This window comes from Ipomoea triloba, chromosome 12, assembly GCF_003576645.1.
Source record: "Ipomoea triloba cultivar NCNSP0323 chromosome 12, ASM357664v1".
Taxonomy (NCBI): Eukaryota; Viridiplantae; Streptophyta; class Magnoliopsida; order Solanales; family Convolvulaceae; genus Ipomoea; species Ipomoea triloba.
Window position 1 is genome coordinate 3,344,276 of NC_044927.1, and position 14,499 is coordinate 3,358,774.

At 31.0% G+C, this 14,499-nt stretch overlaps 1 protein-coding gene across 1 annotated transcript; it reads right to left on the reverse strand.

Annotated features, from left to right (window-relative positions):
* Positions 1-134: 134 nt before the first annotated feature.
* Positions 135-9,806, reverse strand: LOC115998995 (probable 2-oxoglutarate-dependent dioxygenase At3g50210). The gene is made up of 13 exons (XM_031238693.1): positions 9,613-9,806; positions 4,104-4,192; positions 3,752-3,867; positions 3,113-3,231; positions 2,955-3,018; positions 2,429-2,496; positions 2,000-2,058; positions 1,185-1,350; positions 1,050-1,069; positions 917-963; positions 757-837; positions 587-676; positions 135-508 (listed from the first exon to the last, which is right to left on the reverse strand). Exons 1-13 carry the CDS (start codon positions 9,780-9,782, stop codon positions 377-379), a joined length of 1,221 nt encoding a protein of 406 aa, XP_031094553.1. The 5' UTR covers positions 9,783-9,806; the 3' UTR covers positions 135-376.
* Positions 9,807-14,499: the final 4,693 nt, after the last annotated feature.

Sequence of the window (14,499 nt, forward strand, 5' to 3'; positions counted from 1 at the left end):
ATAAACATTTAATCATGGTCTACATTGTAGACCATTGCGATGTGAACCGTGGTGGCGTGGTCCATAGTATAATTTGTCACATCATATCACTATCGGCCTCAGAAGATAAAGTTGAACCCCAAAACATGGAGTGATATCTATGAAGAAGCAATCAAATGATTAATCAGCCAAATCCAAAGCAAACAATAACATAAGCTGTCTAAACAGCTAACACAAGAAAAAAACAAACAAACAAAGATTCCTGATAACCTAATACATTAGGAAGTTTGGGGAATCAAAGTGTAGTTTGATGGTAAGTTCTACTTCTTTTCAAGTGGTAAAAAGTAGTTGGAACCCCCACCGACTCCCATTCCCCCATTAGATGTGTACTAAAAATTTAGTACTTCACAAAGTTGTTAGTAACTTTACTCACTAAATGCTCTCCATAAACAGCTCCTTTGAAGTTCTTTGCCCCACCAGTTCTCTGTACACACATTTCCAGTGGCTCTACCGATGCATCGAAGTTGGGCTGCATAACGAATGCAAATGCATGAAACTCCATTTCAAAAGTAGTCGTTATGAAGGTTGCAAACCGAAGAGCACTAACCTCGTAAAAGTAGGCCACGCAAACGCGAAACTTTGGAGAGTTATTGATGACCTGGTGCAAGGTTGATTCATATAGGCCATTTGACAAGATCTGCAGAGTTTCCATTATTTTAAAGGTCATAGTTATGCAATGAAATCAAATGAAGAAAAGGAAATTTCCAATGAATTTACCTTTAGCATATCCCCAATATTGCATACAAATGTGCCGGGGATGGGTGGTGCTGATATCCACTCACCTGACCTGTTTCTTACCTTCAAAATGCTCACCAGAATTAGATTGGTAACAAAAGAACACAGCTAAAAAGAAACTTTCAGAGAATCAAATGTATACTTGCAGGGCAGTAATGTCTTCATCCTGATTAACCAGTGTTAATAGTCCTGTATAATCAAGAAGAAAACAGGTGAAAATGAGAAAATCAATTCGCGAGTAAAACACCTGATCAGAAGGCAGGCAGAAACATTACCGTAGTCTGTATGAGCTCCACTAGTTTATTCCAAGGACACCAAAACAAGCAGAAACGAGGATTACTTACTAAAAGTATAATGAAAAGCCATCGAGAAAAAGAGAAGAGAACTGAATGAAAAACGAGATATATTACCATCCAATATAAGTTTTGGGAATATCCTGGCCATTTGGGCAGGGTACACCAGGGTAACCTATTATACGTAAAACCCAAAATGGGTCTCCAGCAATTTCACCTTCAATTTCATCCACAGACCCACCCAAAGCTAGAGCAATTCCTCTCATTATCTTTCTCGATAGATCTGTGTTACATTAAATTTCACAAACAACTTTGAAGATTGCATATGTGCAAGGGGTGACAATGCCAGAATATTTGGTTAGTGGAGTCATCCAACAACATATAAACCACTTGTCTAGCAAATTAAATTACACTACAAGGAAAGACTCATCAAGCATACCGAGTCAGTGCATAAGTTTTCATCATGTCATAGTAAATAGTGTTTTTGATGATTCGGTGATCATGAATTCATGATCCCACTCCATATGATTATTAACCGTTTTAATGGGATCACTTTAGATACTCTCTCCGTCTCATTTTACCTATTCTATTTACTATTCAATGATCAAACTAACTTTTCTTTATTTATTTATTTTCTTACATTTTCTCAAAATATGGCTTGTTTAATAGAACTCTATATAATTTCTAAATATATAAATTTTACTCATTACTAGTTTACTACTAAATTAAATAATACAAAAAAATGAATTATAAATAACCTAAGTAACCCTCGTTAACCAAATACAATACATAAAATGGGGCGGAGATTTTTTATTTTTTTTTCAGAACTTATAAATAACTTGATTTTAACAGTTCGGTGAGGTTAACTGACCCCATTTGCCACATTCTAGCATCACCACTAAAGGGAGTCATTGGTTAACAAACTAAGTCACCTGTACAAAGGTTGATATATTCCTCCATCAATCTTGCAAAATCTGGGGGGTTACTCGGCCTGCAGAACAAAGAGCATCAGTGCTTTTTTCCTGTTTTTTTTTTAACCTCCTCTCTCCCTCTATATATCATAAGTCAGTGCACTATAGTGATCTCAGTCACGGGTTCAAGTTTAAACAGATGAAAAAACGCAGTTACTGGGGTGATCTCATTCACAGGTTCAAGTTGAAACAGACACAACACAAAGGTCCAACAAAAGATGAGGAACTTTTGGAGTTGTAATCTGAGTCCAAATCACTCGGTGATGTTCGGTGGTTGAAATTCATGGAATATTTCTCTAAAATTAAGGAGGAAACATATGGAAAAAGATAAAATATAAAGCAATCATGAGAGGGTCACTGCAAAGGAGAACAATTATCTTGTGAGCATACCATTGATTCGATCCTTGCATAACTTCTCCAAGATCTCCATATATTCCATCTTTCACTTCTCTATAGCACTACTAGCTCCAAATAGAAGCAAAATGAAAATGAAACAAATGATCAAAACAGCAAACTCATGATGGAAATTGCACGGGCATAAGGAGTAAGGACTCTTGTAAATTTCATACAAATAACACTGGCATAGATGGGTTAAGAAGGGTCTTTAGTAACACAGACAATTTCTTTAGTTTAGAATATATTTTTGTTCTATTATAAATCTCTTAAGTATATTTCGGGGAGAAACAAGCTATATGGATCTATCAAAAATATTTACATGTTTTGCCCAACAATTTTCAGAGTTATCTACTCCAGAAAACCGTAAGTTATGTTGGCTCAAACACTAAAAAGATATTAATGCTTTAAAGGTTAGATAAGAGACAAAAGCCTTTTCTCAATGCAAGAAACTCCAAAGTTGAGGTCTTTTTTCAAGAAATTTTAGCTGGGCCAAACAATCACTTAGCCTAACAAAACATACATCAATAGCTTCATGCATGTCAAGGGCGCCTTTGGTTATATTTTGCCCAACCCACTGATATCCTCTGCAAACAAATTAAAGTATTATAAAATCATAAGCATATGGTAATTGAGACTATTGTTTCAACTTCAAAGAAAAAGTGTGCTGATTGGAATAACCTGTATCCAGACGCTGCAGACAGCTTAATCTTGAGTTTCATGTCATTTGGCTGATCAAAAAAAACACGCGATATATGTCTAATCTCTTTGATGAGAGAATCAGGGATGCCATGGCCCTTCTGCAAGCAATGGAAAAACAAAAATATGAATCCTATTCTCAGAAAACACAATGGGGAAACCAACTGAAATATAACCAAATGGTTTAAATTACATACCATGAATTGGTAACCCACCACTAATTAAAAGTAGCATTTAGTTACCAATTAGAAGCTGTCACATCATGAGGGATGGCTGGAGGGGAAAAATATGAAGGGTATCTAGCATTACTCTTTTGCAGTACACTTTAAGAATTCATTCGCACACTCTAACACGGACACGAGTTCTTGTCTGATTCATTTTCTATATATATAATTACTATTATTAGTACATGTATAAATGTAATAAATTATGCTAGGAGAGTAGTTTTAAAGTGTTTTATCTTTTATTTTAAAATTTTTAAAATTCCCTAAACATGTATAGGTACATATTCCTATATGGATTAGAATGGGTAATTTTCAATCGGGTTATAGGCGGGTTCCGGCAGCGGCGGCCATAGCTAAACCAGAAGAAAAGGATACAGGCAAAAGATATATTATTTACCACATAAAAGAATCCGGCTTCTCTGCAAGCCTGATCTAGCTGTCTAACAACTTCGGCTACGCCCTCGTCTTGGGCAATGTTCGGATGATCCCACTTGTCCACGAGAGGGCTTACATCTGTATCAAATTCAGAGAGTGGCATTAGGAACAATCCGTAACACAACTATTCAATTAAGCAGATTAAGTTACAACAACGAACGTTTAAGCGAAAAACCTTAATCTCAATCTCAGAGAGCTTTTATCGACTTCATCCATGCTCTACCCCTTCTAATCTATATAGCTCAATAACCTCGTGCATTTCGAGTTCAAAAAAGAAGCAAAAAGTTGTCGGAAAATGAATCGAGAAGTTTTACCAATTAAAGGAATTGATTTGAAGTCGGTAGCCATGGTGGTTCCAGCTCTCTCTGTGTCCTCTCCCTTCGCCTCCACAAACTCCCAGTAACTGTGCAATAATACAACCGGTATATATGTCAAACTTAAAAGGCAAAAATTTGTGTGAGGCCTTTTCAGGTGAGACGAAATCGGGTCGGGTTAAGATGTAAATGTAACACTTATACGCATAAATGTCATACTTATATGCTCAAATGTAATACTAATCAGGAATAAAAATTTTGTTACTTATACGTGTAAATGTAATACTTTTTCTCTTATAAGTAACAAAAATTGTATTCCTAATTAGTATTATATTTGAGCATATAAGTATGACATTTGCACATATAAGTGTGACATTTGTATGGTGCTTCGACCCGACCCGACCCGTCTCACGGATAAGTCCGTGAGACGGTCTCACACAAGTTTGAGGAGTTCAGTTACATATTATATTTGTGTGGAATCTTAATTGAGTAATTACTATATTTACTCTATTTTTTACTCAGTTACTAAAATGTCTATGTTCTGATTAATCTATAAATAAAATGAATTACTATTGGAGGTAATTTTAATTAAACTGATATGGCTAATCAAGGCTAATCTTATCACTCCAAAAAATATGTTATTGTATTTATTCATTCACTTCTTTTACACAATAAAATATGTATAGGTGGAAAAAATTATACTACATTTAGGATTATCACAGTTTGGTTCGAACCGAGCCGTGCCCTGTTGGAACCGGAACCATACGGACAATTTTGGTTCCGATTAAATAATTGTTAGATGATAGTTATTAGGTGATTGAGTTAGTGAGTTTGACTAGTTAATAACATTAACTAATTATAGAAAAATATTTGGTAAATCAACTATACTGAAAGCCCAACAAAGTCAACATTGCCCTCACTGAGGCTCGAACCCATAACCTCCCACTTGGGAGAATCACTTCATGCCGCTTGACCACAAGGCCTTTGGCAACTATTACCTAATAGTTGATTACATGTAAAATGATTTTTTTTAAAAGTTGATCGAAAAAACTGTCTTAAGCAGTTTTTTTGAATTTTAGCATTTTTGAACAATAAGTGTTATGAAAAGTTAATTACTCAAACACATATTAATTGTTTAACCAAGTCAAACAACTAATAATGATCAAAGTCAAAATTGATTAATAAGCTAACTATGTTATCAAACATGATCTATCTATTTTCATCTTACTTTTTATTACTTCCTCCGTCTCATTTTACTAGTCTTACTTTTCTTTATAGTTTGTCCTAAAATGATGTCATTTTTAAAAAAATTGAGCATAAATATCATTATACATTTTCTAATTTACCTTTTTGACTTTTTCAAATTTATAGACAAATGACACCTACTTTTGAAGGACAAAATTGAAAAGGTTAGCAACATTTGTTTTGTTACATTCTATCGTGTAAAAAGCAAATGTGACAAACAATTAAGAACAAAGAAACTATTTGGGCTCGTTTATTTCATTTCTAGTTTCCCATTTCTCCAGTTTTCTAATTTTCATTCCTTATTTATCCAGTTTTTCATTTCTCTAATTTTTTCATTAAATACAACCATCCCATATAACATTTGTACATTTATACAATAAAGTTAATAATAATAACAATAATAGTAGTAGTGGTAGTAGAGATAATATTAATAAAGATAATAAGAAACAAAAAAAACAGAAAAAAAAAAAAAAAGAGATGAACATCAAAGAAAATGAATAGAAAATAATAATAATAATAATAATAATAATAATAATAATAATAAGAAGAGTTAATTCAATTTTTTGTCCTAGAATTATAGATGGCAATCCACTTTTAGTCATTTTTTATCATAACATCCACTTTGGGTTCTAGTATTATTGTGACATAACCATTTTTGGTCCTTTATCAACAAAATAGTTTAAATTTCGTTAAATACAAGGGCATTTTGATTTTCAATTATAATTTAAAAAAAAATAAACATAAAAAATATAGTGGATCTACTTACTTTGTATAAAAAAGATCTAAATATCCTTATATATAATGACATTTCAACGATTTTGCTGATAGAGGACCAAAACTGGTCATGTCACAATAATATTAGGACCAAAAGTGGATGTTCTGATAAAAAAAAGGACTAAAAGTGGAATGTCACATATAAATCTAGGACCAAAAATGGAATTAACTCATAATAATAAAAAATTTAAAAAAAAAATTTAAAAAGGAAAGGCTTAGATAAGAGTAGCACACTGTAGGATTCGAACCCCAAACAATTCCAAACTAAACCACCGTAAACCCATGATTCTCCCCCTTCTTCTATGTGGATAAGTCCAGACAGGAGTTCTCCAAAATTATACATAAAGTTGAAGAATAGAGAGGAGTTTTAGACAATTGAGGAAATGATTTTAATAAACAAAATTTTCATTTTTCATTCTTCCACCTCTCAAATTCTATGTTTTTCCAGAAAATCTTCTACTTTTCCATTTTAATAAACGACCCCTTTATTTTGTGATACACTTTAATTTCAATAATTTCAAATGACCTCTTCTTTGGTGTTAGTATTATTGTGGCATGACCATTTTTTTTCTCCATTGACAAAACCGTTGAAATGTCGTTAAATACAATGACATTTTAATCTTTTTAATAAAAAGTGCATTGACGCGCTATATTTTTTTTGAAAAAAATCATAATTGAAATCGAAATATCCTTATGTTTAACGGCATTTAAATTGTTTTGTTGATAAATGACCAAAAATTGTCATGCAACAATAATACTATGACCAACGAAGGATATTTTGAAAAAAAAAGGACTAAAAATGAATTGCCACTTATAAATTCGAGACAAAAAATGAATTTAACTATTATTATTATCTATAAACTAGTGTTTTACCAGTGCGATGCACGAACTATGTTATTATGAATTTAAATAAAAAATTTGAAAAAAAAATATAAATATTTTGAAATGTACGATATAATAATATAGTTTCAATTTCATATATTTGGTAAGTATCTATTTTCATAGCATATAAAATTTAAATTTAAATTTTGTATAATTAATATAGTCTCTAATTAATCATGTACACATTTTGATAAATTTATAGAGAAAAATTTACATAATTAATTTGATTTATTCCTAAGTGTATTTCATAAATATTATAATTCCAACAGTATGAATAATAACTAAGAAAATTATATTAAAAAAAAGATGCAAATTTTATTTTTTGTATTAGTAAATTTAAATTCTAATTGGATGTATTTTCTTAATGATTGTATAATACGTCGTATATGCAAATAATATTTATTAATATGTATATAGGTAAATTTTATAACTTCCATAATTATAATATATATTGATGAATTTATAATTAAAATAATCACATTTAGAAAATTAACAAAATTAACATTTTAATTTTGTATGATTAATATAGTGCATAAATATATTTTAAAAATTTTATAAATAATTATGAACACACGTTTTGTTAATTTTATAATTTCATTTTCATAAGTATATTTCATATTTTATTACATATAATTAATAAAATGGATTAAAATAATTTAATTTTTAAATTTGTATGGATTAATATAGTCCATAACTAGATTACGTATTTAGGCATATTTTTGAATTTTTACTTAAGAGTATGAGTTTAGACAATTTTAAAATAAATTTTCTTAATGAGTAAGCATTGTAGCAATTTTTTTTTTCTTGTGAACTTGGCCAGTGAACAATGGGAAAACGTGTTACCACACTCTTATAATGGAACTAACAATAATTATGTTATTAACTTAAATAAATTTATTTTGAGCTCGCAATATTTAAATAATTCATACTATATTAGATTTGAAAACTTTTATAATTTATCATATTTTATAAAATTTGTTTACACCATTTGTAGGACAAATTTTTTAAATGAATGCAATAATATTTAAAATTGTCATTAGTTGAATGCTGAAATGATAATAATATTATGTTTTACCTTTCACATTTTTAAACTTTGAAAATCAACATCACATGGATAAATTTATATATAGTAGTAATAATTTCGAGACTATTTTTAAAAGTTAGATGAAGTTAAAAAAAATGTAACAATGGTTTAATAGGTATGTATCATCGTTAAATTCAATCATTAACTTTTAAAAGTATAAAAAAAGTGTATGCACTTTTATAACAATTTCGATAGTATGTACATCAAAGATAATTGCAAGTTTTTTTTTTTTTATGTTGTTACTCAAATACAACTATATCCAACCTTCATTAGATAGTATGTACATCAAAGATAATGTGCATAACGATTTTTTTTTTTTTTTTTTTTTGCTTCGAAAGATCCCATAGAGAGACTATCTCACTCTTTGGACATAAGCACCATACTCATCAACATGAAGAAGATCTAGCAAAGCCCTTGACGAAAATAAATAAAATGATATTATAAAAATGATAAATAAATAAATACATAAAGTTAAGAAATGAATAACCACCATTATTTGTAAAATAATATTCAGGTTATTGCTCATTGATTCTACTATGTTAAAAAAGTAAATAAATATTTTTGACTCATAATTATCACTCTAACAAATTTAAAAAATATTACTAAAAAAGTGAGAATCATATTGAATATTTTGAATTATATTTATAGTAAATCGTAAAACAACATTGTGAAAGAATACATTAGCATGACGTTTGTATTAGTGACAATTGTCCCAAACCCAACATATATAGTTGATGGGAAGTGGGTACCGGGAGTATCCGTAGTTGGAGAATCTCAATAATCTGGGTACTACTGTACTAGTTCTACAATAGTGTTTTTAAATGTAACTGTCCACCAAAGGACACCCTCCCATCACCTACAATATATTTTATATTATATACATTCACTTAACAGATTATTATGTACATTTAAATAAATTAAAGATACATAATATATTAATTATAATAGGTACATAATTTATTAACAGAATATATTAATAGATTAATTGCAGGTACATATGTTAATTGTAATAGCTATATAAATTTTGTACATGCAGTTGTTAATTATAATACGTACATAATTTATTAACAGAATAAATATAATAGGTTAACTACAAATACATAATATGTTAATTGTAATAGCTACATAAATTATGTACATGCATTTGCTTATTATAATAAGTACATAATCTATTAATTGAATACAAATAATATGTTAAATGTATGTATATAATATGAATGTCATTTTGAATTAAAGTTCACAAGTATAAACCTTTTTGTACCTCATAACTTCATTAATCTCATTTTATTGTATAATTTTTTGGGGTGATCATAAAACCGCAACCACTATTCAAGAATGTATATGGATAAACTAACTTGTTATCCTAACTTACATAGGATTACAAAGTGGTAAACCAGTTGTCCATAGCTAAACAACACTAAAAGTTAAAACTTTGTGCAATGGTTATTAAATCAACAAATTCACTATCCCATTTATTTATTGTATAGTTTCAAGTATGGCATGTAAAAAATGGAAGTTAATTACCCGGGTGCAGAGTAAGGTAGGCGGGGCTGGGCGGACATGGTGATCCTGCTAGAGGCGGTGACATTTGTGGCGACAGGCAATGGCACGGCGGTGGCGAACTTGGACTTAGAAGAAGAGAAAACGGAGGAGCAAATGGCTGCGACGCCGCAGCTCATCAATTTGGAAGCCATTTTTTCTTTAAGCGAGGGGAAGGATAAAACTGGGGTTGGGGATGAAGAAGAGATGGAAGTGGCACCAGCCACCACGATATACACACACACACACAAAACGTGGGGATATAGGAGAATCGAAATCATGATTGTTATTGGCTAAGGATAGTGACTTTTATCCTCTGACATTGGGCCACATGGGATATAGAATGGATAATTAGGCTATCCTTAACCGAGCCGAGTGGCAATGCTTTGGTGTAAAATAATTTTTTATTTTTATTATCTACATGTCTTGCAAGTTTTCTATTTTAGAAAGCTTGAAAGGATATTGCAAAGTACAAGAAAGTTGTCGTGTACTTTTTTTTTTCTTTTCTTGTCTTATTATATATATATATATATATATATATATATATATATATATATATATATATATAGATTTATTTTATTAAAAGTGTGACCGTTTTTTAAAGTGAGAGAGTATTGCAGGGATATAGAAGAAATAATGAAGAAATTGTAAATTTGATGATGTGAGAGTGAGACCTTTTTTAAAAAGTGAGAGAAAAATTGCTGGGCTAAGGATAACCTAAGATACATGATGGTGTGTTTGTGACTGACAGCAACTCCCTAACTAATAACAAGTAGGAAATTCGCTTTTCCTTAGACCTTAGACTATCTTTATCCCTACAAATCTCTCTCACTCTAAAAAATGAGCCACACTTCCACATCACTTAATTTGCAATTAATTTACTATTAACACTACATCCCTGCAATATCACATCACATTAAAATATTAATAAATAAATAAAATAGAAAAGAAAAGAAAACAAAAAAAAGTAAATAAATAATTTAAAAAAAAAAAAACCGAAAGTACAAAAGCTGCCGCAGCAGCAGCTGCTGCCGCAGCTTTTGTAATGATTGCAAATTTGCATAATCCACATCACCCTAAAAAAAAAATTTATAGAAAATTCCACCTCACCTTGCCAATCTCATATTGGCAGGGTTGAGGTTAGCTTTAGCTTCTTCAATTCATTCCTTATTTATTTCTAAGTAAACTCTATTATTAACTACATACATTATAGTATGATGCACCCCTCATGAACAGGACATACTACCCAACTGCCACCACACTATATTATATTCTTCTTAATTGGCGAGGAGTTACACAGATCAGACATGTAGAATTTTAATAGGATTACAAAAACATTATTAAACAATAAACATTGGCCGGAGCATCTCAACTAGGCAAATTATGCCGTGGACCTGGATGGACTTGGTCAAAAACAGCGTCGTTTGATAAATTTTTGTTTAAAAATTTAAAAATTAACGGTGTTAACTATAGCTTTCCCTTGCAAATCGTCTTCATCGCAGCATTCACAGATACAGAGATCTAGGTTCACAAACATATAACTCCATGTTCACAAAAACATAGCTCTACATTCACAGATACAGAACTCTATGTTCACAAATATATAACTCCATGTTCACAATAACAGAACTAAACATTCACATATACAGAGATCTAGGTTCACAAACACAAAGCTTTAGGTTCACAACAACATAGCTCTACATTCACAAATACAGAACTCTATGCTCACAAAAATATAACTCCATGTTCATAATAACAGAGCTATACATTAACAGATATAGAGATCAATCATCAATGTTCACAAACACAGAGCTCTAAGTTCACAACAATAGAACTACATGTTCACAGTTATAGAACTTTATGTTCACAAATACATAACTATATGTTCACAAACATAGAACTATGACCAAATGAGAATGTTCTAATAGAAAAGAACAAAATTAAAGAGTTTATTACCAAAATGGTCCATCGACTATTGCGAAATTACCAATTTGGTCCTCAAAAATTTTTCGTACCCAATTAAGTCCCTCGACTTTGAAAATTTTAACCAATTTGGTCCTCCGTTTATTTTGTCGTTAAAATTGGGACCAAATTGGTAATTTTGCTATAGTCAAGGGACCAAATTGGTAATTTTTCTATAGTCAAGGGACCAAATTGGTAGTTAATTTTTCACTGAAATAATCCATTGACTATAGAAAAATTACCAATTTGGTCCCTTGACTATAGCAAAATTACCAATTTAGTCTGATTTTAACGGTAAAATAAACGGAGGACCAAATTGGTTAAAAATTTCAAAGTTGAGGGACTTAATTGGGCACGAAAAATTGTCGAGTACCAAATTGGTAATTTCGCAATAGTCAAGGGACCATTTCGGTAATAAACTCAAAATTAAAAGTAGACTGTCATTCATAAATCTAGGACAAAAAAATAGAATTAATTCGTAAAAATTATCAATTCACAACATATATTTATTTTCCAAATACCTTATGGTTGAGCAGTGACTCTCCCAACTCTTATTTTGCATTTCGAACCTTCATGTCCTACTAATGAAACAAATGAAAGAAATAAATCATCCTGTAATTATAGTCGGATAGCCAATAGAAAACTCTTACCCAATTAAGTCATTTTAAACATAAGAACTTAATTTGGGTAAGTTTTTTTTTTTAACTTAGTATAATTGAGTTTTCTTAATTTTTGTAAAACAGAATAATAAAGATTGATAAAAAAAAAAAGAAATAAAAAGGAATTCTCGCATATCCTAAATATTTTATACCCTCGCTAGCAATAAAACTAAGAAAAGCAAAACAATTAAATATTTGGTCAATAATTCTTAAATCAAAACAACGAATAATTTGAGAAAACCTTCGCACTTGGCAAACAAAAAAATTCTTATAAAAAGTATCTATATAAGCACGATTATAGGCCCAGTCATATATCACAAAGACTATTTTGTCGCGAATAACTCTCTTAAGGCTTTTTTGATGAAACGAATTAATTAATAGAAAACTTTTGAAAGACGAATAGGTGGGTTTATATAATAAAAATGCTATAAATATTCCGCAATAAGCAATCCCCACGGAAATTACCGTATGCTTTAAGAACTCAGCTAAATCTGTTGAATTAGTGTGATCCAAAAGATAAATAGCAGGATGTAACCATTGGGTTAAGATGTCGAGATTGAAACCAAGCTCCTTCGGAATTCCTAAGAATCCAATTACAAAAGTTACAAAACACAATAGAATTTGTGGAAATAACATAGTATTTTCTGATTCAAAGGGATCAGAAGTATAAGAAAATTTGGTTTGATTCTCCCCTTTCTCATCAATTGTGAAAAAGCGAAAATTTTTGTTAATTGGCTTTGAACCCTTTTTTCCCCATAGAGACATTGAATCAAGAGGGTTATTTTTTTTTCCACTATAATTTTGAAAACCAACGTTTAAATGTCCTTCAAAAGTCATTAAATAAATCCGAAACATATAAAATGCGGTTAATCCCACAGTGCCCCAAGCTATTAGGGCGAAAATCGGCGAATAAAGCCAGCTATCATTAAGAATTTCATCTTTTGACCAAAAACAAGCAAGGGGCGGAATACCACAAAGTGAAAGTGTACCTAATAAAAAAGCACCTTTGGTTATCGGTACGTGTTTTGTTAAACCGCCCATAATAACCATATTCTGACTTTTTTCGGGAGAATAACCAATAATAGTCTCCATTGAATGAATAACGGATCCTGCTGCTAAGAATAATAATGCCTTGGAATAAGCATGAGTAATCAAATGAAATAAAGCACTTCGGTAAGACCCCATTCCTAGAGCTAACATCATATAACCCAATTGAGACATTGTGGAATAAGCTAAACCTCTTTTAATGTCTTGTTGAGCAAGAGCTAAAGTAGCTCCTAATAAAACTGTTATGATTCCTATCAAGGAGATGAAATACATTATGGAAGGTATAACTAAGAAAAGAGGAAGAAGCCTAGCTACAAGAAAAATTCCCGCTGCTACTAAGGTAGCAGCATGTATAAGAGCCGAAATCGGAGTAGGTCCCTCCATGGCATCGGGTAACCAGACATGAAGAGGAAATTGCGCGGATTTCGCAATTGCACCGACAAATAACAGCGCAGCGCATAAAGTAACAAATAAAAGATTGACCTCTTTGCTCGAAATCAAATTATTCAATATTTGGAATAACTCCCGAAATTCAAAACTGCCTGTTATCCAATAAAAGCCTAAAATTCCTAATAATAAACCAAAATCCCCTACACGATTAGTTACAAACGCTTTTTCGCAAGCATTTGCCGCACCGGGTCGTGTAAACCAAAACCCTATTAATAGATACGAACATAGTCCAACCAATTCCCAAAAAATATAAATTTGTATAAAATTAGAACTAGTAACTAATCCCAACATGGCAGCACAGAAAAAACTCATATAAGCAAAAAATCTCAAATATCCTTCATCATGAGCCATATAATTATCACTATAAATAAGAACCATAATTCCAACAGTAGTGATTAATATTGACATAATAGAAGTAAGTGGGTCGATCAAGTAACCGAATTCAAAAGAAAAATCATTATTTATTATCCAAGACCATACATATTGATAGATAGAACCCCTATTTATTTGCTGAATAGATAGATAGATTGAAAATGCCATCACTATACTTAACAATAAAACACTCTGAAAAGACCACATACGACGAAGATTTTTTGTTACCGTGGGAAAAATAAGAAGTCCTGCTCCTATTAACATAGGAACTAGAAGGGGAACAAAAGGTATGATCCACGCATATTGATATGTTTGTTCCATAAACAGTTTGAGTCTTAATTAATTATTTCCGATTCACCCGATTTTATTTTATCTCTTTGAA